The sequence below is a fragment of the Lathyrus oleraceus genome, chromosome 5, assembly GCF_024323335.1.
Source record: "Lathyrus oleraceus cultivar Zhongwan6 chromosome 5, CAAS_Psat_ZW6_1.0, whole genome shotgun sequence".
NCBI classification, from domain to species: Eukaryota; Viridiplantae; Streptophyta; class Magnoliopsida; order Fabales; family Fabaceae; genus Lathyrus; species Lathyrus oleraceus.
This window is the reverse complement of record NC_066583.1, coordinates 150,453,811-150,480,532: the sequence shown is the minus strand read 5'-3', so window position 1 is coordinate 150,480,532 and position 26,722 is coordinate 150,453,811. Positions and strand designations below refer to the sequence as shown.

Sequence of the window (26,722 nt, the reverse complement as noted above, 5' to 3'; positions counted from 1 at the left end):
TCAAACCACTCCCTCTTCATATATCGACAAGGTTTAGACATGGCCTACATTGTACTGTATGTAGACAACATCATCCTCATCACCTCCACTCAGGTCCTCCGCAAATCAATTATGTCACTCTTAGCATCTAAGTTTGCAATGAAGGATTTGGGCCCTCTAAGTTGCTTTTTGGGTATTGCAGTATCTCGTCATCCTAATGGAATATTTCTCAGTCAAAACACTTATGCATCAGAGATCATTGAACGTGTTGGCATGGCGTCTTGTAAACCATCGGTCACTCCTATTGACACCAAGCAAAAACTCAGCACCTCCTCCGACACTTCTTATGAGGATCCCTCCTTGTATCGGAGTCTTGCAAGGGGCCTACAGTATCTCACTTTCACTCGACCTAATATATCATATATTGTTCAACAAGTTTGTCTTCACATGCATGCCCCATGTATTCCGCATAAACATTGAAACATAGCAGGAATCCGCATAGCAGGACTACACTGTCCCATGTATTCCACATAAACATTGAAACATGTTAAAATCGTGGAATTAGATGGCCAAAAAGTACTACAATTGAAAGTTGTTTAGGAGGAATCCGCTTTAGATGTGCTTCACCAACTACTTTTCCCTTGTAACAGCAGGTTAATCTTTGTGCCATAATGTAGGTGAGGCAGCTGACTATATGCTTACACATTAATAATTGACCTCATAGGAGGCGCGGCTTCTAAAGTGCACCACCTACAAAGTGTGAATGTTGACTAATGTTTTTCACCATTAAATGAGTTTTGCTAGTATTACGGAGAGATTTATGCAAGAATAACAAGAATTAACACAGCAGAATATCTTAAACAAATAAATAACGATACATTTGGTCTTTTGGCGGAATACATGGGACAGCTGGATATTAAATCAGTAGATATGACTCATTCTTTGATTTGTTTCCCGCTAATTCATACAAAGAAGCATTTAACATTAAATATATTATATAGTTAGTATATTCAACAGATTCAGATTACAAATTAAGATTTTTTAAACATTGCAAACAAAATTCAAGTTCAAAATCCTAAATCTACAATACCACTCCTCTTCTTCAATGGCTTCTCTTAATACCTACCGTGCAAAAACTTCAGCCATCTGCAACATGAAGGGGATTCGGAATCAGTCACATGTGCAGGTCACAGGACTCCACCTCCGAATATTTTCTGTCAGTTCCCATAACTCTACGAAATAAATATGCCTACAATTGTAATGCAAGTGTCAACCCCAAATAACCAGACTTGGCTCATAATAATATATACAGCCTATTATGTGGCGTATACAACGCACAATTATTGTTGATGATACAATTGTTATGATAGCACAGCAAATGAAGTGTTTTGTAGAATTAGAGTAAAAAATGCACAGATCTTATGTGGTTCGATGGATGTTGGATAGTTTCTATTAATAATACACTGAGAAAATCTTTTAATCCATTACTAAACCAGTTCAAAGTTACAAAGTATATAAAAAAAAGGTTCAAAATCTTTTGATCAGAGCGGAACCTCAAAGCAGCAGCAACCTCCTGTTTTTTTCCCTATTGTGGGAACCCCATTAACATACAGTTCAAGTCCTCTCAACATATACAACGAAAATTTATTAAAGAAATATTGATTCAATTAATAAACAACATCTCCATAATGGTACAGAAACAAAAGATTAGAAAATAGATGCATTTGAAACCTTCAATCCTATTATACTTTAGAAAAGAAATTTGAATATTATTCAAATAATTTAAAAAAGATGTAGTTAGTAGCCTACTGATATAATAATTCGGGCCAATGTTCATCAATTTTTGTCTTTCTAAATCAGTCACCTAGAATATGCTAGAAAATTGTTATTTACTCTACAGGAGAAAAAAACCTAAACCCTAGATTGGTTAGCGCTATGTCGATCATCAGATTACACGCTGATCTGAAGGTCCGGGATCTAAAATAGAGCAAAATTTAACCCCTTTTCTTCTGAGATTTGAGAAATATAAAGACCTTATTAGTGTATTGACTAGCTTGTTATGAAGATAAAGAGAGAAGAGTTGAGAGCCAAATAACCGACCTAGAAAAGCCTTAGAAGTTAGAAGTTCCATCTGTCCAATTGCAACCTTGCTTCAGCCATATCTTTTTGTGCCTTCTTGCGTCGATAAAAAATTGGACAATCTCGACTACAACACAGTCATGCAGCATAAAATCAGTGATGACAATGAGTACAAATAAACTTAAAGCTTTTGTACAAAATTCATAAGAGTGGGGAAAAAGTAATGGCACTACAACTACTTGACAAATATTACATGAACAGTAAACAACTCAAGGGAGGAGGAGAAAAACAAAGCCGCCTTTACTCAAGGACATGATTAATTGATATTAAGAAATGGCAGCTCTTAGAACAAAATAATTGAGAAATTCAAGCCACCTAAGTATCCCTTAACATAAGTTTCACAGAAATACAAACCAAATGAAAATACCTTGTGCAGAGAACATCCTGATGAAGTGAACCTTGGCACTCCTGACACTGTGTCCACAACCTACCAAAAAGTATCTCAAGATCCGACACTGCAGCCACACACGCACAACATCACTTACTTTGTCCAATAAAAAACAACTAGTGCCATTTGAAATTAAACAGAGGGGGCTTAGTAGAAGCTACCTTGAGCTACAGTTTTACAGTACAGTTCAGCTTCCCTTCCTTTGCAATGTGAGCAGAGAGTGCGATCTCCATTACTGATTCAAATGCAACAGAAAACTAAAGAAATTTTTAATAGACCTTTGTACAACTGTCATATGCATCAAGATACACAAAAATGAACCAAAAGCTTAAATGTACGTTTGCAAACTTGATTTTCTAATATTGGCAAACACCCGAGTTCCTCGTTGGCTAGAGATAATAAGGCATAAATAGAGCTTACAAAACCTACGCAGACCTTACCTAACAACTCAATTTTGTGGAATAAAGTTAGGCCCAAAATCTAAGTTTAAACAAAAGCCTATCCTAAATCCGTTCGTCGGCCACTCGTATCATCCATGCATTAGGCCCAATATTCTTGGGCACGAGGGTTATTGGAAAATATCTAAATCCCACATTGGCTAGACACAAGGCCTAAATAGATCATATAAAACCTAAGAAAATATTCACCTTACAAAGTTTTGATAGGTTGAGTTAGACTTAGAAACTGAGATGTAAACTTAATTTCAAAAGAGTAAATTTGCTTCAGTAGTTATGATTTTGATGAGTAAGCACATAAAAGGTATGATTTTTAATTTATTTTGTAAAAAAATTATTAGATGCATAAAAATAAAAAAAATGTCAAAGTTGAACGAAAAGCAACCAGGAAAACCCACTACAAAAGAAACAAATTCCTGCTTTTGCTTAAACTCTAATTTGAAGAGAAAATCAAAGTTTTAAAAGATTTACCAAACATTGTTAGTTTTTCAAACCAACGCTTAGACTCACTCTTATTTGCATAATCCAAAGGTGTTTTTAAACGTGCTAAAACAATCATAAAAAGCAAGACCTGAGTATTATCAGGTGTACTACTGGTGCAATTATAACTGTGTTCAAAGTGAAAAGTCATTCATCTCAGTTACTAGACAAAAATTGGTTTTATAATACGTATCATCCTAAGAATCTTGTTTTCATTTGAAAACTTAACATGCAACCAGGACAAATGCTCATAGAAACTGGCATCAAGAAGAGAATTCAAGATCTAATAACAACACAGATTAATAGCACCTCAATATACATTGTAACCAATGAAAAAATTATGTTGTGAATAAATGGTAAATCTCTCTATTGTGTCTTTCTTTACTATAACCAAAAGAAGTAACCGATAGAAAGGGAATGCATAGTGTGTCAATACAATATGGAGACTGGAAGAAAAAAAATACCTGAGTAAAGCTTTGCAACCAATGCAAGTAAATTGTTTCTTGGCAAATTTCATTATACCACTGTTTGAAGGAGTAGAAATAGAAATAGATCTTGTGTGGCTTCCATGGAGAAGTTCTTTGCTGGCATTCTTTAGAATTGGCTCAAAAATTCTTAGAATTGGCTGCAACATGGTTGAATCCAGTAAAGAACAGTAGACATTGGAGAAATCAGAAACATTTATAAAACCAACCTTGCTAATTTGATTCACATTGGAAAAATCAGAAACATTTATAAAACCAACCTTGCTAATTTGATTCTCAAGATAGTACTGAGGATCTATTGGTATGTTGTTCTCTAGCACATAGATAGGATCCTCTGATTTCTCATAAGCCTGATTTTTCTCACTGGTTAGTCCCAAGAAAATTTCAATGCTTACAAAACTTGCCAACAGATAAAAGGACAGGGGGGGTATTTTGATATTACCTTGGCACCTTTGGCAGCTTTAATAATAACATAAGGTACTCTGTCTCCAACATTTGGTGCAGTAGCAGCATCTCGCTGTCCATTACAAAATCCAATTGAATACTTTAATGGCCACGAAAGAGAAACATGACACTCAATACTGAGAAAAACCCAAGTACCGCACAGAATAAAGATAAGGCCTGAAATGAGGTTCTAAAGAGTAGCGCCCCTAACCTTACAAGCCGGTTTTGCAAGGATGGGTTAGACCTAATATAAAAACCTAATATAGTATCACAGCCTAACGATCTAATTTGCCGGCCATTTAAATCTATGCACCAAGCCCAACAGAAAAGAGAGAATGCCCCAAATTAGTTTATAAAAAGTGGCACTCGTCACCTTACAGGCTAGTTTTGTAAGGATATTTGATTTATCCACCATTTAAATTTACGCACCAAACCCAACAGTGTTGGGCGTGAGGAGGTTGTACTGGGAAAAACCTAAATCCCGCAAAGAAAAGAGAGAATGCCCGAAATTAGTTTAGAAAGAGTGGCACTCATTAAAGAACGGAACTCATCACCTTACTGGCTAGTTTTGTAAGGATGAATTAGACCCAATATAAAAGACTAATATTCAATAAGCCTAAAACAATAAATACAACTCTATAGCACAAAGAGAAAACTGCATAGTTCCACAAATGACTTAACTAGTACGAAAATCTACAGGGTCTGAGAAATGGTTTTATCATTAAAACCCATAAGTTGTTTTTGGCACATATGAGCCTATGATCATCTAATCTAGTAGTCATCTTTACACAAATAAAAAGGAGAAAAGCACAACCAATACAATTGAATATCACAGCCAACCTTGCGCATTCTTTCAGCAAGTTCAACATGAGCTGTCTTTACTTCATAATCATCTCCTGTCTTTGTCAAACCCTATCAAAGCAAGCATGCATGTCAATCTAAAGTCTAAAGCAGAAATGTTTTAGTAATGCATTCAAATCAAATATCAGAATGCTCCACAAGATGCAAATAGCAATATAAAGATCAATATAAGCTCTGTAGAATTCATTGACATCTCACCTTCGTAATAACCAGAAGTGATAAATCCATACGGTTCATGAGAAGATCTGAAATAGCATTCTTGACATACTGGACTGCCCCTGGAATGTCCCTGTCAATCAGTATTTTGTGAAGGCAATCGGTTACCAAGTTTTTGACCAACAAGCAATTGTCTCTTCGGACTGTTTCAATGCCTGTAAAATGAAAATGTAGCTTACGAGGCATTTCAAAAAAGAAACAGAAAGAGAAAGATTAAGGTTTACCTTTAGTGTCCATTTTGTCAAAAGTGTCCGGTTTTGTCCAATACAAACCAGCATATCTCTTCTTGCTAATCAGGAGATATGGATAGTAAATCTTCTCAAATTCTAGCTTGATAGGCTTCACAATTAAAGTGACACAGGAAAATAAGGAAAACCAACATACCAAATAAATGAATCAGTTAATTTCCAAACCATTCAAAATAAGAACAATGTCTAAATAAATTGTAATTTGAACTGTTACTTTTATGAAAGTTCCGCTAATATATTCAGCAGCTTCTCTCCCCAGGTTCATAGCCTCTTCTACAGCAGAAACACCAAATTGTACCATGACTGAATCCGTGTCTCCATATATTACCTAGCAGCAAGAATAAAATTACATTGGAGGTCATGTGAGAATCTGACAGTAACGTATGGCCAATTGATTGTGTGAGCGAAGCATGAAACTACACCAAGAATATATTAAATTTTAGAATATTTATCATGATTGAAAATGTAAAATATACAGGGAAGGAAGGACAACACTTTGCTCAATTCTAAACTTCTCATGCCAAAATACAGCATTGTAGAACTAGAGAATCACAATTGAGGAATACTCTGCTTTTAGATAAAATACACAGCTTACTTGCTGATTAGCACTTTCTGGCAAATGAGTGACTAGAGAATATTGTTGTCATATGAAGTTTGAAATAAGGACCAATACACATTCACTCCACCAAACAATTAACCCGCAAAAGCCTGACTATGGATGGCATCAAAACAAAAACAAAACAAAAAATCTACAGATTTATACCTCAGCATTGTGTTCGTAGCCATTAATTGTTGTAAATTTATCTTCCACAAGCTTTTTAGTGTGCTCGATCATTTGTCGACCTTTACAATGCATCCAACCCGTGTATTAACGACAACCCAATGGAGATGTAATCCAACATAAGGATTTTTTTTAAATGAAGTAGCTTAAATTATTAGATGGGAGAAATACCATAGCTTGTTACACTTGACGATATCTCTAAGCAAGGTAACTGACCAATAGTAGCCCCTGTGAACCCATATACAGAATTTGCACTAATCTGAACAAAAAAAAATGGATTTTAATTGTTAGCAGGAATCTGTACTGCTTAATTAGCATAAACTATACAGTAGAAAGAACTAAAAAAACTTTCAAGAGAGAAAACCACATAGAGAGTAAGACCTGGATATAAATTAACATGCACATAGTGACATCTTACCTTCAGGGCCAACTGTCTGCCATCTAGAACAGCCTTCTCAAGGGGATCCTTTGCCTCCTGTGGTGCAAGAATATTAGAGAAAAAACAGTTATAAGCAGATATAAGATATAGAACTCAATAAACTTTGAATTAATCAAAATCTGCATCTGACAATAAAAATACCAACTGAAAGGATACCTTTAAGTCTGCTTTTGCCCTTTTACGGGCTGCTAATAGCTCTTCAAGTATTTCAGGAAGTATGCCCTAAATTTATTCTCATTAAATCAGTGCTCAACTTCATATAAGCATTAACATCTCAATGATATTGGCATTAAGCATAATATTAGAGTGAAGTAGTAAGTTTAACCAGAAACATACCTTCTGTAAATTTGATTTAACAAATGTTTCACCAGATGGTGTTTTGTACACTGACTCCGGAGGGATGTTGAGATTGCGAGCATTTTCAGGGGTCACCTTAAAGAACAAAAGACACAAAATTGTCTACCATTTGTTGTCTAAGAAGAGTTGGACTAAGCTAATGTATATAATTGTATTGATAAAAGCATTCAAGCTTGAGTTTGAAACTACTAGCAGAGAAAGAATTACCAGTGTGCAATAACATAAATTATATGCCATCATAATAGACGGATACAAGGAAGCAAAATCTAAAGTGGCAATTGGCTTTTCATAAAATCCAGCCCTTGCCTCTAAAACCTGCAAGTTTTAAAGTTCACCGGTCATGCATCGAAAGGAAACAGTTGGACAACTAAAACATTCAAAGGGAAAATAAGGGAAAAGGCGTAGAGTCATAAATTTCTCCAAAACCTATGTACATCACCATGCATAAAGATACTTCAATTTGAACATGCTTTAAATTTTTTTGTATTAAAAGAAGAAAAAGAACAATAAAGGACAATCAATGCTCAAGAACTCAATAATATCAAAGGGCTAATGAGTTAAATGCTTGTTTGCAGACCTTGCAAAAACAGGGCATAATATATGAACCACCTTTAAGAACAGCATAAATCACTTTCAGTAGCTAAAACAATACATATTATACTCTGCACAAACAATGGCTTTTCTGGATGAAGTACAAGGTCTAGCTGTATTAGGAGTCAAAATTCAATAAATCAAATTTTATAACAAATCTACAGAAGGTATGTTTCTGGTTAAATTACTGGATGCAATGTCTACCTCTTCCATAGAAGGTGATTCACAAAATTGAGGCTACATGCAGAACATTTTTGTGGACAGGTGGAGAAGAAATTACTAGAGAGTCCCTTGTATAGCTTGGAAGAAGGTATGTTCTCCAAAGAAACCTGGAGGTGTTAACTTGACTTAAGTGACTGGAATCGAGCAAACATGATAAAACTACTCTGGAATCTTAGTGGGAAAGCTGATAGCTTATGGATCAAGTGGATACACTCCTATTACATCAAGAATAATGTTATGACAACACCTGTGAAAAATGATGGTTATTGGATCATGAAAACCATCCTAAGGCAAAGAGAGCTAGTTCATCAGAAGCAAATATGGCAGACCCTTCAGTCAAGTGATAAACTCAAAACAAAAGAGGTCTATCATGGCCTAATGGAAGTGCAACAGATTGTCTAGTGGAGGAAGGTCTTCTATGATCATGTGGCAAGACCTAGAGCTCTATTTATCCTTTGGCTGGCATGTCACAATAGGCTTGCAACAAAGGAGAGAATGAAAAGATTTGGAATGCTTGATGATGACTGCTGCTGCTTCTGTCCAAAACAGGAAACTATCAAACACCTTTTTTTACTGTCTTGCACTGAAGCAGATTTGGAATTATGTTTTAGATGATAAATGACCAAAAATGGATAATATTTACTTATGAAAAATAGCATTTATCGAATTAAGGAAACACTTATTCATGAAATTATACACACTTTGTCAAGAAAATGATACTTCTAACGATGTGTGGTTAATTATTACAGGAATAGATCAAAGGAAGGAAAAAGCAAAGCAAAAAGCATGTCCTGTTTCGCTACGCGAATTCTGGTTCGCTTAGCAAAACCAAGTCAGAAGCAAAGCATCCATGTTCGCTAGCAGCGAAGGCTCGATTCGCTTAGCGAAACCAAGTCAGAGGCAAAACATCCCAGCTCGCTAGTAGCGAGGAGCAGCGAAGGAAGTTCGCTTAGCGAACTATACTTTGCTTAGCAAAGTTTGGCGGCTCCTGGAAGGCGGTTTGACAGCTCAAAACTTAGTGGAGAAGATAGGATAGTTCGCTTAGCGGAACTTCATCTGGCTAAGCGAACTCAGGTGGCCAGAACCATTATAAAAAGGAACCAAGAGCAATGCAGAAGGAATCATCTTGTGTTTTGATAACAGTTTATAATAGTTATTATATTCTGTCAAAAAGGGTTGTAATAGACACTTAGGGGAGGGAATCGAAGAATCGAGCTGGATACACATCAAGGATCGAGGAATCGTGATTGATGCTCATTCATCTCCAATTCTTCCTGTTTGTACAAGCTACCATAAAAATGGCTAGTAATCTCCCTCTTTTGCCGGGATTGGAAGAATCTACCGTAATTGTATGTATATTTACCGATTATATTCTTAATATAAACATGCTTTCATAATTATTGATTTTGTCTTGTTATTAGCGTCAAATTTTATGAATTCGATTTGTTAATGAAAATTGCTTTCGAACTGATGAATCAAAGATAACGAATCGATTAAACCCTAATTGCTAGACATAGAATTAGTTTTAATATCCACCTCAAAATACTTGATCTTCATACAATCGGATTGTTTAATCGGTTGAGACATCATCGATTCAACAAGCCGATTGGAATCTTGAAACTTTCATGTAGACATACATGTTTTGAAAAGCACGTGGAAGTATGAATGAATACATGGTTATGCCAAAATTAATCGGTACATTGCATACGTAAACGGTAGAAGAAATCCAATCCCTGCAAGGTAATTTGTCATATTACAATTCCGCTTATTTTAATCCATTTATCTTACATTTCGCTATTACTTTCAATTTAAACTTTAAACTTTCCGAAAACTTGAACTTAAACTATATCAGTAATCTAAAAAGTTGGTAATATTGCTCCAGTCTCTGTGAATACGATAACAAAATACTTCTTTTGATTTACTCAACATCAATAGACTGGTTACAACTTAATCATGCCCCAGAAGAATGGCACAACAAGCTCAATTGGATTATTCGGGAGTGTAAAGGAAAGGGATGGAGGGCTCAATTGCTTAGGACTGCACGTATGGAAACAATTTATGAAAGTTGGAAGTATAGGAATGATAATTATTTTGGCAATATTGTAAGTAACACGAATATTTTGACCAAAAATTATAGATACTATGAGATACCAGGAGTGGATGAAACCTAAGCTTAGAGCTCACATTGGTAGACTGATGATGTAGCTTAGTTTAGTCTTTTTGGTTTTCTAGCGTGTTCCATAGGCTGGATCTCTTGGTGATAGAATTAGGTAAAGAGAGAGAATGAAAAGAAACTCTCATTGTATTATATGATGAACAGTAATACAAGAGGCTACTATATATATAGCCATGTAATCCAAAACAGAAAAGGTGTGAGGCGCATAACAAGCTAACAGCACACCACTAGCAAAGCTGACAGCTCAGCAAAACAGAATAGAAAAATAAAATGAAGGGCATATTAGTAAACTACTCTATTAGTCCCCCTTAGAAGCTGATGGCAGACTGGTCAAAGTAGCCTTATCATACACACGCAACTTGGAACGAAGAGGAACAAACTTGGCAGCAGAGAGGGGCTTAGTGAGAATGTCAGCCCATTGATCTTGAGCTGGTACATGAACAACAGTCAGACTTTTGCTGAGTACTTTCTCTCGCAGAAAGAAAATATCAAGCTCCATATGCTTAGTCCTGTTGTGAAGAATAGGATTGTGAGCCAAAGTAACAGTGCTCAAGTTATCACACAAGATCTTGGGAACTTGAGAGGAATAATGGAGTTCCTTAAGCAAGGACTGAATCCAAATGAGTTCAGCAGCTAGCTGAACCATACTGCGATATTCCGCCTCAGCACTGGACCTTGCAACAAGCTGTTGCTTTTTGGACCACCAGGAAACAACATTAGGCCCAAGATATATGCAGGCCCCTGAAGTAGATCTCCGGTCATCAGGGTCTGATGCCCAGTCTGCATCACAGAACCCTAGCAACTGCATTGGTTGCTGAATAGGAGCAGGCTGAAGGAGAAGACCATGGTGCAGAGTACCACTTAGGTACCTTAAGATTCTTTTAACAGCCTTCCAATGATCCTCTAAAGGATTGGACAAAAACTGACAGACTTTGTTGACTGAAAAAGAGATCTCTGGCCTAGTTAAGGTAGCATATTGAAGGGCACCAACCACAGACCGAAACTGAGTAGGGTCATCAACCGCAGCAGACCCAACCTTGGACAATTTGCTGCTAGAGATCATGGGAGTAGGCATGCCATTGGCATTCAACATATTAAGCCTTGAAAGCAAATCTGTGATGTACTTAGTCTGAGATAAGAGAAGAGAACCATTAGGGAGATGAGTCACTTGAATCCCTAGAAAATAATCAAGGTGTCCCAGCTGTTTGAGAGAGAAAGAATTATTGAGATGCTTGATCAAGGAAGCTATAAAAGGAGCAGAACTACCCGTGATGATTATATCATCTACATAGACCAGAATTAGAATCTGAAGTTTACCTTGATGCAACAAAAACAAGCTAGGATCACATCTACTAGCCTTAAACCCGAGTTGAACCAAGGCACACTTTAGCTTATCAAACCAGGCCCTAGGAGCCTGTTTTAAACCATAAATAGCCTTATTTAACTTGCAAACAAGAGTGTTGTCAGCAACTTCAAAGCCAGGGGGCTGTTGCATAAAGACTTCTTCTTCAAGAGTGCCATTGAGGAAGGCATTGTTAACATCAATCTGCTGCAATGGCCACCTGTTTGTAACAGCAATAGAAAGAACAATTCTCACAGTGACAGGTTTAATGACAGGAGAGAAAGTCTCTTGAAAATCATTACCAGCCTTTTGATGGAACCCTTTAGCCACTAATCTGGCTTTATACCTGTTTATGGAACCATCAGGATTCTCCTTAGTCCTGAACACCCACTTACATCCAATAGGCTTCCTTCCAGCAGGAGCTTTCACCAAAGTCCAGGTCTGATTTCTCAGCAGTGCCTGATGTTCTTCCTTCATGGCCTGAAACCAGTTAGGAGCAGCCAAGGCTTGTTCAACAGATGTAGGTTCAAGGTGGGCTGTTAATAGAGTAGGGTGAAGTCTAGGAAGGGTGATTCCTCTTTTGGCTCTAGTTTGCATAGGGTGAATGTTTTGAGGGTGAATGGAAGGTAAAGTTGTGGCAGCAGGGTGGGAAATAGGACTAGGGCCAGGGGAGGGACCAACTGAAGGAGAGGAATATGAAGAGGAGGGAGAAAGAGTGCTAGCTTCAGCTGGATCAGAGAGAATGAGGGCAGGAGAGGAAGAAGGAGAAGAGGTAATGGGAATGGCAGTGAGAGGTTGAGGGATAGGTTGCTGACCAGAAGAATAAGAGTAGTTAGAGGGAGCAGCAGAGGAAGAGGAAGAAGAGATTGGAGAAATATTAGGAATAGTGGGACTGCTAAGTTGAGGAAAAGCAGAATTTGAGGAAGAAGAAGGCATAGAAGACAGATTAGAAGTAGAGGGAGTAGAGGGAACAGGAGGAAAACTGAGAGAGGGAGAGGAAGAGGATGGAGTGTTAGGAAGAGAGACAGATTTTGAAGAAGAAACCAAGGTGGAATAAGGAAAATTTGCTTCATTAAAAACAACATCCTTGGAAATAAAAATGCGACCATCTGAAGCAAGGCATTTATAGCCTTTGTGAGAGGTAGAGTATCCAAGGAAAACGCACAGTTGAGATCTAAAATCAAGTTTATGAGAATTATAGGGACGAAGGAAAGGATAACAAGCACAGCCAAAGACTTTAAGGGTAGTATAGTCAGGGTTTTTGTGAAGTAATTTAAAATAAGGTGAGACATTGTCAAGTATAGGTGTAGGAAGTCTGTTAATGAGATATGCAGCTGTGATAAATGCATGATCCCAGAATTTTAAGGGAAGGGTGGACTGAGCAAGGAGTGTGAGGCCAGTCTCAACAATGTGCCTGTGCTTACGTTCAACAAGGCCATTTTGGTGATGTGTATGGGGACAAGTGAATCTGTGAACAATCCCTAAATCTGTGAGATATTTGGTAAGAGGCCTAAACTCACCTCCCCCATCAGTTTGGACACATTTAATGGGACAATTGAACTGAAGTTCAACCATTTTTTTAAACTGAAGAAACTGAACCATGGTGTCAGACTTAAGTTTGAGAGGAAAAACCCAAACAAACCTAGAGAAGGCATCAATACAGGTTAGGAAATAGGTATAACCACTGGAAGATTGCATAGGGGCAGGACCCCAGAGATCACATACAACCAGCTCAAAAGGATGAGAGTAAACTGTGGTAGATAAAGAAGAAGGAAGTCTATGAGACTTGCCAATGCAGCAAGCATGACATAACTCAGCAGGGGGTTTAGATGGAAAGGACTGATTACACAGTTTGAAGATTTCAGTGAGGGCATGATGATTGGGGTGTCCCAGCCTAGTATGCCAAAGCACATATTTATTGGATGCAATAGAATTTGCAGCATTAAAGTGTGAGGAAGGTAAAACAGTACTGACAGAGTTTAGAGAAGGATTGAAAAAGGTACTTGTAACATTATAATTGCAAGATTCATTACAAGAAGACAAAGGATTTATAGTATGATTTGCAACCGATTCAGTACACTGAGATATAGAATCTGTAACATCTGTCCTATAGGAACCATTACAATTGTATGCTGCAGGATAACTATGACTAGAACTATAAGAGGAAGAAGACTTGGACAACGGAGGAGCAGCTGGATTGGAGAATTTATAGAGGCCATCAGCACCAACAAGACCACTGAGTAAGACTTCAGAAGTAGCCTGAGATTTGACAACACAAAACTTAGGATGAAATTCAAAAAATACAGAATTATCTTGAGCAAATTTGCTCACACTCATAAGGTTTTTGGTGATGTGAGGGACATGTAAGAGATTGTTAAGAGTGAGAGATAGATGAGGTTTGTGAGGTAAGGGAAAAGACATAGAACCTACAGAGTTGATGGACAAACCTTGGCCGTTACCTATGAAAACTTGTTCAGTTCCAGGCACGGAGGCAGAGTCAGACACATTAGAGGCATCAGGAGTAACATGATGAGAAGCTCCTGAGTCAGGATACCACCACTGGTTTGCACTGCTAGCTTCAGTACCTGCATAAAAGGCTTGTGGTGCAGAAGATCTGGGAGGTGCGGCTCTGGGAGAAGCATAAGCAAGCGGCACAGGATAAACAGCACGAGGAGCCACGTGAAAAGGATTGAAGGGAGCTCGATGATGTGGATAACTAGCACCACTGGAATTGGCATAACGATAGTAGCATACAGAAGCATCATGACCAGGTTTGTGACAAATCTGACACGGTGATTTCCCAAAACGACCTCCTCCACGACCAAAACGACCACCACCGCGACCAGAACGACCACCACGTGCACCATAGGAATGATTTTCAGCATTAGCGGTGACGTGACTCGTTCCTTGAGGAAACGCCTCGGAGACGACTTGATCAGAAGCGCCTGGAGTAGGAAAAGGTGTTGCTTGAGTGAGATTGACCGTCGCCGTCGCAGGTTCTGTAATCGCAGCTTTGCGATGCTTCTCCAATCGCGACTCATGAGCAAGCAAGGAAGACTCCAACTCTTCCAAGGAGCTAACGTCATCTTTGCTGTTGACGGCGGCGACAATAGAATCATAATCCTCAGGTAACGAATCGAGAACAATCTCAATTAGGTTACGAAGAGGAACGGGATCACCGATGGAGGTTAGCGACTCACTGATGTCACGAGAACGCGTCATAAGCTCAGTAATCGTTAGTGAACCCTTCGTAAGACGCCGGAGTTCTGAACGAAGTTGACGAGCCTTGGTGGAGAGAAGAACATCAAAGTAGCGATGAACTTCTGTCCACACCTGCCACGCATGCTTGCAGTCAACGAGCTTAGGAAGGAGAGCATCGGAGATAGTAGAGAGAAGCCAGGTGCAGATGAGAGCATCCTGCTGTTCCCACTCAAGAAACGCACTGTGAGATGCAGGATCTGAGGGAGACGGTGACGGAATCACCGGAACAGTGACAAAGCGTTGAAGACGATGACCACGGACGACGCCATCAATCTGCTGCTTCCACTGTTTGAAGTTCTTGTCGTCAAGCTTAACAGAAATTAGGTGAGAAAGTTTCACCTGAGAGGAAGGGAATAAAGATTCCATGGATCGGAAAAAAATTTAAGCTCTGTATACCATGATAGAATTAGGTAAAGAGAGAGAATGAAAAGAAACTCTCATTGTATTATATGATGAACAGTAATACAAGAGGCTACTATATATATAGCCATGTAATCCAAAACAGAAAAGGTGTGAGGCGCATAACAAGCTAACAGCACACCACTAGCAAAGCTGACAGCTCAGCAAAACAGAATAGAAAAATAAAATGAAGGGCATATTAGTAAACTACTCTATTACTTGGATCACCTTTGTAATTAACTGTTTTTTGGTTAATTGAAGCATTTTGATTCCAAAAATAACAAAGTTCGGCAAATATAATTAACCTAAAAATTCAAAAGCATATTACATGACGAGCACAAAATATAGATAAATAAATAAAGTTACACCGAGTATGTGGAAATATAATATTTGCAGTCATATCTAACCCCACCAAAAAGTTGTACATTGAGACATAAGAAATTCATGTAAGCCAATTTTGGAGTCAAGATGCTTTAAGCATGAGAATTTTAATATCTCTTCATCCATGCTTCAATACAGTGTATAATCTAATTTATGGCGACAGAAAATACAAGTATAACTCCTAGAAGACCCATGCAGGCATCATATTTTCATATCACTTCAGAAGACTCCAGACACACAAACATGCATGTGGAACATTGATAGAGGAAAGGAAAACCGGTGAATAAACTCCAATTGAACATCAAAATAATTGAGCTGAAAGAAAAGAATAAACTTACAGTGGCACCTTCAAATGTTCCTTGTTCTGACCCTGCCTGCTTAGCATTAGGGATGACCAAATTCTTTTGTTTTGCCTTCCTAAGAAGTTGAGAAAGCACCTAGAAAGGAAAGAAAAAAACAATCCGTTGATACTGTGCCTAATAAACATGGAAATCATTTTCTATATTTGATCATTCAGAATAAGGCTTACCTTTATGCTTTGGCCCCTGGACAGTAGAAAGGAAATTGGGACTCCTGTAACTCGAGCCATCTCCACATAATTGTAAATGAACATCAATTTATCCAAAAGTCGCTGGGGGAGATATGCATCCTGCACACAGCCAAGCTAGCTGAACTTTAACTGGTAAATTTGTTTCACATTGGGTTTTCCTTCATGAGTAACATACCCATAATGGACTCACTATATTTGGTTCACAAAAACTAATAGGTAAAAGATCAGGCATTTTAACTTTTTAGAGTAATATCCTAAAGGCATTGTTAAGGATTTAAAAAATACTGAGGCAGTGTTTTGCAAACAAGTTAGAACAGAACAAAACAAAACATGAGTTATATAAATTATGTTTTACCATTGGTTCATATTAAAAGTATAATGGAAAAAGTCAATATAAAAAAATGTGATACATTTGGGTTTCCCTAAAAAAAGTGGCAGAACCAAAAATAACATAAGATAACATATGGTTCCATTTCGTCCTGTTCTGTTTTGCCTGTGTCAAAAGATACCTTAAAGGCTTAAACTCTATTTAGCTTTTTTGCACGTATTTTTAAGATTTTAGTATGAAAGTGTGAACTATGTGCATCAAAATACTTAATATTCATATCATGGTGTGCATTGTTAGAAATAATTTCACTAAAGAAATTACCATAGCGCGAAGAGGTTCCAAAATGGACGTTAGATTTATGATGATTAGGTTTTTATATTTGACATAACTTAACATTAAAAAAATCAGTTTGTATGATGAGTGAGGAGTGTCACTCTTTATAAACTCATTTCTAACCTTATCTCTATTCAAGTGGGACTTGGGTTTGCCAATACACCCCCCACTTCCAAACTATTGGGCTTCATGTGGGTATATAAATAATAGGTGGCTTGGCGGAAAGGCTCTAATATCATATTAGATTTTTATATGTAAAATAATTCATTCATATAAAATTGGCTTCTAAGATGAGAGAAATGTGCCACATCTGATAACTCATTTCAGACCTTATCTCTATTCAATGTGGGGCTTGGGTTCTTCCTAATAATGATGAATCTGTTATGCTTTATCATAGTCAGATCACTATATGAATGGTAAACTGTTTATCTATAGGAATTACTCTCATCACCAATCAAGAGTCCCAACTAACATCTTAATCTTAGGATAATTACTGTTAACATCTAATTTTATTTTCATAAAGTTTACCTACCAATGAGAACTTGCTGAAGAAAAAATGAAAACTGCTGAACAATAAACATTTAAACAAAAAGCAATGTATCAATGAAAAGCAGTCGAAAACAGAAAGGAACCAGAGTATGAACCTTCAAGCAATAAACTGCAAGGCGCCTTCGTGTTTCTGCATTTCCATTCTGAAGATCAGATATAATTGAATGATGAACATCCTCCTTCTGCAGTAGAAAAGAGTGCAGTGATTGTGTTAATAATTGATGTTCATTTTAACTTTCAAGAAGAAAAACAAGATTCCATTAAAAGAAGCTGTTTGGATAACGTTGGTCATAAGAACAGGCCCCAAAGACAAAACTTACACACAAATATACAAACAGCGCATAACATAAACAATCAAAATCAATTTTCCCAAGTTACAACACCATTGTAAATTTGTAATTTGTGTCATCACTACAATATCAGGCAAACCCTTGAATCAAAAATCATGAAGTTTATGCTTGTAAATCTACAAATATATTTAAGATTTCCCAGATGCATTTGAATGAAAAGAATAAAGGAAAATATATGCTTGCTCGAAATAATGTCAAAAGCGTGACCTTACCTGCTCGGAGAGGAAATGTGCCGACACAGAATTCAATGAATAAGAACTTAATTTGTAGTCTCTTTGCATAACCTGCAAATAAAAAAGTAACAAATTAACTTATTCAGCAATAAATCTTGATCATTCAAGTACATGATAATCAAAACAAAACAAAAATATTGACAGAACCTGGAACAAATCAAACTGAACTCTCCCTTCTATTGAGATTTCTTTACTTTCTCTGGTCCCATACTGCCTACAAAACCATCAAGAACACTGAGGTAGATAATCTAAATGATTGACAAACCAAAAACCAAAAAGATAAACAAAGTAATTCCAAAATCATAGGAAATGTTAAGGGTGTATAATGCTGTACTCAATTTAGGAACTGAATTCCTATTTGGATGCTTGACGATGCAACTTATCTACCCACCATTATACCATAAAGTCAACTATTGCAAAAATAGTGGGAAGATGTAGCAGGTGATTATATCCCTTTACCTTGATGAAAAAGTTGTATCTTTTACTCGAACTCTACCGTTTCTGATACGGCCCAGAATTGGAAATTCTGCTATTTTTAGGGCCGCGGCTCTCTGAAATCAAGAAAGAAAAAAATTACATCATATTAACAAAGTAATCACAAACAAATGCAGAATTTTCTTTATTTATTATTATTTATAAAACATGACCTGTCAAATATTAATTCAAAGAGTACTGTTTGATATAAAAATTAAATCAACACCTCAATAAGATACGCCAAGTCAAATTAGTCAAATACTAATTCTAAAAATATTGTTTAATATAAAAGTTAAATCAAAACCTCAATTAGATATGGCAAGTCAAACTTGCAGATGTTATATCCAATAATAATATCAGGGTCTACTTCACGGATAAAATCCTGCACACAAAAAATTACTTCATCAAATAGATAAAAGAATAAAGGTTCGTTCAACAGTTGCATGATATCAGATAAACTCGTGATCCAATGTTCAAGATAAAGATGATGATGTTTCATACCAATAACCAATCAAGTTAAAAGCACTGCAAACCATCATAATATATATCGTGAAACAGGTATGATGTCAGATATGTAACTAGCATATCTTATCAACTAGTTGTTTAGGGGTGGCAAGTCAAATTTCCAGGTGTTATTAAAATTCTAATTCATGATAACTAGTAACATAGTTTACACATGGGCAAAAACAAAGTACCCTCCAAGCTAGCAGGACTTCTTCTTCTTTATCAAATGACATCACATCAACACCAACAATAGGGGAACATGAATTAAGGGTCATCACATTACGAATTAGTGGCTGATCTTCTCCTTGTAAAGTTACCAGATTAGCAATCTGTAAGAAATGAGATTTTTCAGTTCAAAAACAATAATACCGATCAATGATCAAGGATAGCCAGATATGAAAAGATAGCGTAATGGACCTGGATCACAGGATCTTGGGTAGGTTCGGGGAAATGTCCTTTGCGACCAGCACATTCAATGTCGAAACTCAAAATCCGAAACGGTGCCATCTTTGAATATTCCCCTTCTGGAGCATGACTAATCAAGTTGGAATACCTTTGACATTGTTAAGGGGATAAAAGAAAAATCTAAAAGTTTGGCATTCTAATAACTCTCATAAACAAAGAATTCTGATTTTGCCATGAGAAAAAGGATACAAGCAATCAAACTCTAACTGGCAGTACGACAAGCTTTTTGTTGCCTTCTTATATTTTCCAGCAGGAATTTCAATCCAATTTCCCCCAACTATGCTGCAATCAATCATGAAACGAAGAGCAAAAAGTACATTGCTTTCATAAGTCATGAAGCTTTTCATGCCAAGACCATCAAGCTGAATACCTCTATCAAGAATACCTGCCATGTTTTCAAATTTTAGCAAGATAAAACTTAAAGCAGGGACAAACTGCAGTTGAGAAATACAATTGTCAAAACAAAACTCTAACTTATGGGATCACTTCAAGATGCAAAAGTCTCAAACTTAACACAACACCGTATGGACTGGTGCATGTCATGGTCATTCACAGACATAATTTTGTATTAAAATACAGCAACCATAGAATGTCTACTATAATATATAAGTTTACCACGGCAGCTAGCAACCATCGTTGGGAGTGCAACAACAATTTTGAGAAAGGGATGAGATTTTAATTGTTGATAGTACATAATGCTCCTTCTCTGCACCATTTCAACACGACGAACAAATTTTCCTACATTGTTGTTTCTATTGGCTTCTCTCATCCTAGCCTGAAGCATCACAAGATGTAAATGTAAGTACATTAAGGCAAATCCAAAAGCTAAATAAAGAATTCATTTTTTTATTAAAAACAATTACTTTCAAGTACTAAGCGAGATACCTCAAGAATTTGATGAAAATGGGAGATATCATCTGGTCCCATTCCAGGAGGACAGCTGATGTAGAAATATGGTTCAAACCCGTGAACCTTGCAGCAAACACTGTGTCCTAACAAACAAACAAAATACAAGTTTATTATAGAATTCCTGCAAGGCATTGCATAGTATATACTTTTGCACCAACTTTTCATGTGAGAAAGTAAACTAAGCCTGAAAAGTAATTATCCCGTAATTGGTAAATCTTAATTTAGCCGCAGAAGCGGTGCAAACTGAACAGACCATATATTAGTTATATACTAACCTATCATGTATTGTATACATATTTACTGACTATTAAACTTCCAGTTTTTTGGTGAGACTCTTTTGATTTGTTTGTTATATTTATCACTGATTATATGTTCAGTAAAATGTTTGGGCAAACTTGTTGGGTGTTGGGTGATTCGGGAAATGAGCAAAAGCTATGTCAAATCGGGATTTATTAAAGAAAATAGTGGATGATCAAAACCCGTTCACCAGAACCAAACTGATCAAGTTTGGTTTTATTATATTCTCTTATTAAAAGTTCAAACCGATCAAGTTTGGTTTGGTTTTATTATATTCTCTTATTAAAAGTAAACTCATTGGATCTCATTCTCAATATATAAAACATGGATCAGAAGTTAGTTACAATGGGATTGCACCTTGTTACTTATAGAACTGACAGCTGTCAGTTCACCTACACTAATGAACTTAACTTTGTTCTTACTCTAATGGTCTACAAGAGGATGAGACATAAACTGGCAGACCTTGTTGACTGAGTAAGCAATATCAAGTCTGGTCAGTGTTGAATATTGAAGAGCACCAACAACTGATATGTACATATAGGGATCAGCCAAGGCAAGAGAGCCAACATTTGTGACTTTACATGTAGATTGCATAGGTGTGTTAACATGAGTACAGTCAAGCATGTTGGCTTTGATTAAGAGATCTTTGATGTACTTGGTTTGAGTGAGCAACAGGGATTGAGAGGTAACCCTTTTAACTTCAATTCCAAGTAGTCTAGGTCAACCAAGTGTTTGAGTCAGAAGGCAACATTGAGTTTAGATCAGAGCAGTGGAACTGCCAGTGATGATGATGTTATCCACATAAACCGAAGGTATACAGTGTGCCCTTGAGAGAAGTGAATGAATAGAGTGTGTATACGTTATCTGACATGGTATCAGCCTGGTTATCAAACCCGTGATTTTCTGGTTCTGATCGAGTTTTGTTGTTCACCGTTTATTGCTCTCTGATCGATCAACGTGGAATTTGTTTCGCGGAGATTTCATCGTGATTCTAGGGTTAGGGCTTCAGTTTGCTTTGCGATTCTTTTCCCAAATCGTGATTCTCGGTCGTGTTTGGTTTTTTTTCAGTTGCAATTTTGATTTTTTTGTTCTTGGATGTTCTTGGTTTGAGATTTTTGATCGTGATTATCTTTTGATTCTGCCGCTTCTTCAAAATCGCATTTGCTTTGTTTGTGGATTGTGGACACTATCCTGTTCGTGGAGTATTTGGTTTGTTTACTGTTGCTGGATTATTATTATAATCATAATAATAATTATAATAAGAATTATTATTATAATAATTTATCAATTAGTGAGGTTGAATCTTGTTGCATACTAACTTAGATGGCTTCCGAAAAAGAAAGAGATAATTTTTGTGTCCGTTTTACCGACAAAAATTATTCGGCATGGGAATTTCAATTTAAGATGTATGTTAGAGGAAACGGATTATGGAGTCATTTAGATGATGTTTAATGAGAGCATCATACTCTGCTTGCATGGTTGCGTTCCACTCCAAGTCAGCAAGAGCATGTTTAACTGTCTTAAGTTCAGACATGGTAAGTAAGAGTATAGGTTCCAATCTAGGTTGAGAAAACTCAGATTTTGGCTCTAGTCTGCATAGCATGACTGTTGACTTGTCTAACATCAACAGTAACAGCCTTAGGAGGGATAACCACATGATAGAGGACTCTGAATTAGTGGAGTTGGAAGACTCAGTAGGTGACATATCCTGAGTGGAACCTGAATCGGGAGAAATAAAGGGAGATGCAGATGAAGAAGGGACATCCTCTGAATGAGCACCTCTATCAGATTGAGCTGTGAAAGGTTTTGAACTTTCAATATGTGAAGTAGAGGGACTATTGGCACCAGCAGAGTTGTTTGAAGGAGTGTTTTGAGTAGGGTTAGAGGATAGATTAGGAGGTGAATCTAAGGAGGAATGAGTGAAACATGGTAAAGGAGAAAGACAGACAACAGATGAGGAGTTATGAGTGACAGTTGGAATAGAAGACTGAAAAAGTTCAACATAGGGAAACCTTAACTCATTAACAACACATCTTTGGAAATATAAAGCCTACCACTAGGGGCTAGGCACCTATATCCTTTGCGAAATGTGGAGTAACCCATGAAGACACACTCTTGAGACCTAAAATCAAGCTTGTGACATGTGTATGGTCTTAAGAGAGGAAAGCATGCACACCCAAACACTTTAAGAAAAGCATGGTCAGGTCTGGTGTTGAACAAGAGGGGTAAGGGAGTAAGGAATTTGAAAGTTGATGGATACAGAGGGAAGTCTATTAATTAGGTAAACAGTAGTAGAGAAAGCAAAATCCCCATAGGTGAGAGGCAAAGAAGCTTGATTAAGCAAAGTAAGACATGTGTCCACAATATGTCCATGTTTCCTTTCTATCACACCATTTTGATGATGTGTGTGAAGGCAAATAACTGGGCAAAATCCCTAGTTCAGTCAGGTACTTGTTAAATGGTCTAAATTCCCCACCCCAGTCAGACAGAAAAGCTTTAACGGGCAGACCAAGATGTAACTCGGCTAGTCTTAAACAAAGTCCAGGTAAATTTAGTAAAAGCATCAACAAATGAGATATAGCATTTGAAGCCTAAGGTAGATGCATTAGGGTAAGGTCCCCAAAGATCACCATAAATTAATTCAAAAGGTTTAGAGTGTGTAGTGTGTGAGGGTGAGGATGGTATTCTATGAGACTTGCCCGTACAACAAGTTGAACAAAAGGAAGCACAATCTTTATTATTGAATGAAACATTATAACTTTGTAATACAAGTTTTAGAGCATGCATATTAGGATGTCCTAACCTGAGATGCCACATAATGGTAGGACTAACACTGACAAAAATAGAATTAACACTAGGAAACAAAGCAGTACAACACACAAAGAGCAGTCTTGGGACTAGAGTTGGACAAGTTGAGATGAAAACTCATAAAATCCATCAGTTCCAACAGCACCATCAAGTAACACCTCATGAGTAGACTGGCATTTGACAAGACATTTATCAGATGTAAACAGAAAATAGACTCCATTATCACGACAAAACTGATTGACAATGATAAAATTCTTAGTGATTGAAGGAATAAGTAAGAAATTATTCAGGGTGGGAGGTGTGTGAGGGTGAGTGTTGGACAAAAAAGTACTAGAACCAGTTGAGTTGATTTGCAAACCTTGACCATTGCCGATGAAGATTTGATCAGGACCTTCAAATTGTGTCACCTGATGCAGATTCCCCAAGTCATTGGTCACATGATAAGGGGCTCCAGAATCTGGATATCAAGATGCACTTGAAGAGGCTGATTGTTGGGAGTTGGCAACAAAGACACTAGGCAAAGTAAGTTGTGGAAGTGTTTTGTTGATAGAAGGATGTTTGGTCCAAACATTTGCAGCCTGCAAAGCAAAGGGAGTTACAGAAGCATTCCAAGGTTGTTGAGTATAGGTGGATCCAAAGCTGGAAGTAGGTTGAAACTATTGATTAAATTTGTGCCAGCAATTGAGAGCTAAGTGACCTACTTTGGAACAAACCTGACATTGCACAAAGGAGAACCTACCACCTCTACCACGACCTGAGTGACCACCTCTTGGACCTCTGCCACCACAAAACTGATGAAAGTCAATTTCAGAAATATGTGCCACTACTAATGGGAACTAAATATGGTGCGGTGTTGTTATCCTTAATGTTGAACCTGTAGAAGCAGCACGTGTGAGATTGAGAGACCCTAGATCTGGAGGTGATTGCTTCTTGAACTTAGTGAGACGCAATTCATGTGCAAGAAGAAGAATCTACACTTCGTCAAGATCCATCACAACAAATTTACTCAATGATTGATCTTTCTGCAACCAGCGAGTGTAGGTAGGATTGACGATACCTAAAGTACGAGCTTCATCATCAACAAACTGAGGTGGAATGCGCAAGCAAACAACGAACTCTGTGAGATTGTGAGCATTAATGTACGGCTCAATTTCTTGACGCCACAAGTGAAAACTCTTCTCATCGAGTTTGTGTGCGATCTTGAGCGCGAACAGAAAGCAATTTGAATCGTCTGAAGATTTCGCCATTTCTAGTGTAGTTGCACCGGAGAGCTGAGGGGAGGCCGACGGCGAAGGCACCGGAGAGATGGTGGTTCCGTCATCGCAGGGCTTGGACCGGTGGCTTAAACTAATACCATGTTAGAAACTAAGCAATGATAGAATTTCATTTTCTGTTTTCATTCAATAACAGAATTCTGTTATGAATCAGAAGTTAGTTACAATGGGATTGGTCCTTGTTATTCTATGAGTAACAAGGTGATTTGCTACAGTAGGTAACACAAGCACATAGAATTGAGAGTTGTCAGTTCACCTACACTAATGAACTTAACTCTGTTCTTACTTTAATACTAATCATATATTATATATTAGAATTTTCCCTTAAATATAATTCTTCTGTTAAAGTTAACATAAAAATTTTAACTAAGTCATCCAATAAATGTGAAAATATGAGATTGCCAAACCTAAAATTTTAGAAATATTTGAAAAGCTGTTTAACTCTGTATTCAGCCAAATTTACACAAGCGCTGAAAATAACCTAAAAGAGAGAATGAAAAGCTTTTGCAGCAAGCAATGTTTATTTTGCCAAATCATTACAAGATCAGGAAAAAATATTAGGGATACTACAATCCAACACTACCCATTCAGTTCCAAAAGTTTAGAAGACATTGGCTAATTACACTACATTTAGTTCCAAAATCTTAGAAACCATAACTTATGACATGTACATTTAATTTCATTGGATTTATTCAAGTTGATTTGTTGAATAATCTTCTTTTCTAGATATACGTGTTTTGTTGAATATTTTGGTACTCAGCTACCTCTAATGTTCTTTATTACTTTACCTCTAATGTTTTTTATTACATTCTGATTTTGTCTTAAAAACAATTGTAGCAAAAAGAACATGGATGTTTTGCTCAAAAGTGAGAGTTGTAAGCAAACAACAGTTATGGCATGCTATCAAGTGTTAAAGGTTCCATTCAATAGAACCCAAGACATGACAAAGATAATAGAATAAATAAAAGATTGTAGCAAATCCTTCCTAAGGCTTTTCGTATTCTCTTAAGACTGGTGATAAATTTGTCTTCTAATTTATGACGAGTAACTTTTTCTGTTTCCTTTGACCCTACAAAGAAAACTACACTCAAAATATTAGTTTGGTTGGGAACTTAGGATGCCTTTTCTCCTACTAAACCAAACTACACTCAAAAATTTGAATTAGAGAGCAAAAAGACAACCTTGATACTTAACAACTGACAGCAGAAATGCTCAAATGTTGAACTAAACTGATCAATGGTTCCTTAGTTAAGATAGACAGTTAGGTTTACTTCCCTACATTATTTCTTAGTAAAATTCAATACTGTAAACAGATAAATCCGAAATTGTTTACTTCTATTTCTCTAAGCAACCAAATATTTTGCAGTATGGAAGAAAAAAGAAACACGAACTAACCTTCCTTTGTCACTCCAAATATTCTAATTATGGCAGCAGGTCCAGACGAGTTTGGTAGCAATTCTTTATGACTCTCTCCAATTACATAATCAATCTCTAGCTGCTGAAAAACTATAAAAAAAACGAACATAAAAAAATCAAGCAAAAAAAAACAAATACAAACTCAAAACCCTAGCGTCAATCAAAGGGGATACTGAACAGAAATCACTGCAATAGAATTACTCACGAATGCTACAAGATTGAGAGATATAGTCCTGGGAGAGGGGAGGACGGGTCCACTTGGAGAGACGAGCAGCTAGGGCTTGGCGTTGTTCCATGTCACGGAGGATTGCGGAGTCATCGTCTTCGGAGAGGAGGCTTTCGTCCAGGAATACGTCTTCGTCGACGAACTCATCTTCCTGTGCTAGTGCCTGTTTTGTTGGTGGTTGTTGCGACGGCGGCGCCGGACGCTTTCGTGTGTTGGTTTTGTTCATCGGAGAGTTGGGATTGGAGAAGAGAGAGAAAGGGACAGTGTAAGAGTTTGAGTGTGAGAGGTTAATGATGATTCCCGCCACTTCTTGTCGAGTTTATAGAGCACAAAGATTTTCCCGCTTGCGGGTCACGTGACGT

The 26,722-nt window shown here is 37.2% G+C and overlaps 1 protein-coding gene across 2 annotated transcripts; it reads right to left on the bottom strand.

Moving 5' to 3' along the window:
- Window positions 1-940: 940 nt before the first annotated feature.
- Window positions 941-26,722, bottom strand: LOC127079154 (DNA polymerase delta catalytic subunit). 2 transcript variants are annotated; one of them, XM_051019573.1, is made up of 31 exons: window positions 26,340-26,722; window positions 26,114-26,224; window positions 20,316-20,422; window positions 20,046-20,205; window positions 19,620-19,815; window positions 19,383-19,518; window positions 19,157-19,294; window positions 18,766-18,843; window positions 18,447-18,538; window positions 18,135-18,201; window positions 17,967-18,038; window positions 17,500-17,586; window positions 16,174-16,293; window positions 15,983-16,081; window positions 7,480-7,587; window positions 7,252-7,347; window positions 7,072-7,137; window positions 6,895-6,951; window positions 6,648-6,735; window positions 6,459-6,538; window positions 5,910-6,023; window positions 5,672-5,786; window positions 5,430-5,602; window positions 5,211-5,282; window positions 4,369-4,443; window positions 4,187-4,276; window positions 3,906-4,066; window positions 2,668-2,741; window positions 2,486-2,573; window positions 2,080-2,185; window positions 941-1,228 (listed from the first exon to the last, which is right to left on the bottom strand). In XM_051019573.1, exons 1-30 carry the CDS (start codon window positions 26,584-26,586, stop codon window positions 2,098-2,100), a joined length of 3,255 nt encoding a protein of 1,084 aa, XP_050875530.1. In that variant the 5' UTR covers window positions 26,587-26,722; the 3' UTR covers window positions 941-1,228; window positions 2,080-2,097. The 2 variants fall into 2 exon arrangements, with proteins under 2 accessions (XP_050875530.1, XP_050875531.1); XM_051019574.1 differs by having other exon boundaries at window positions 941-1,125.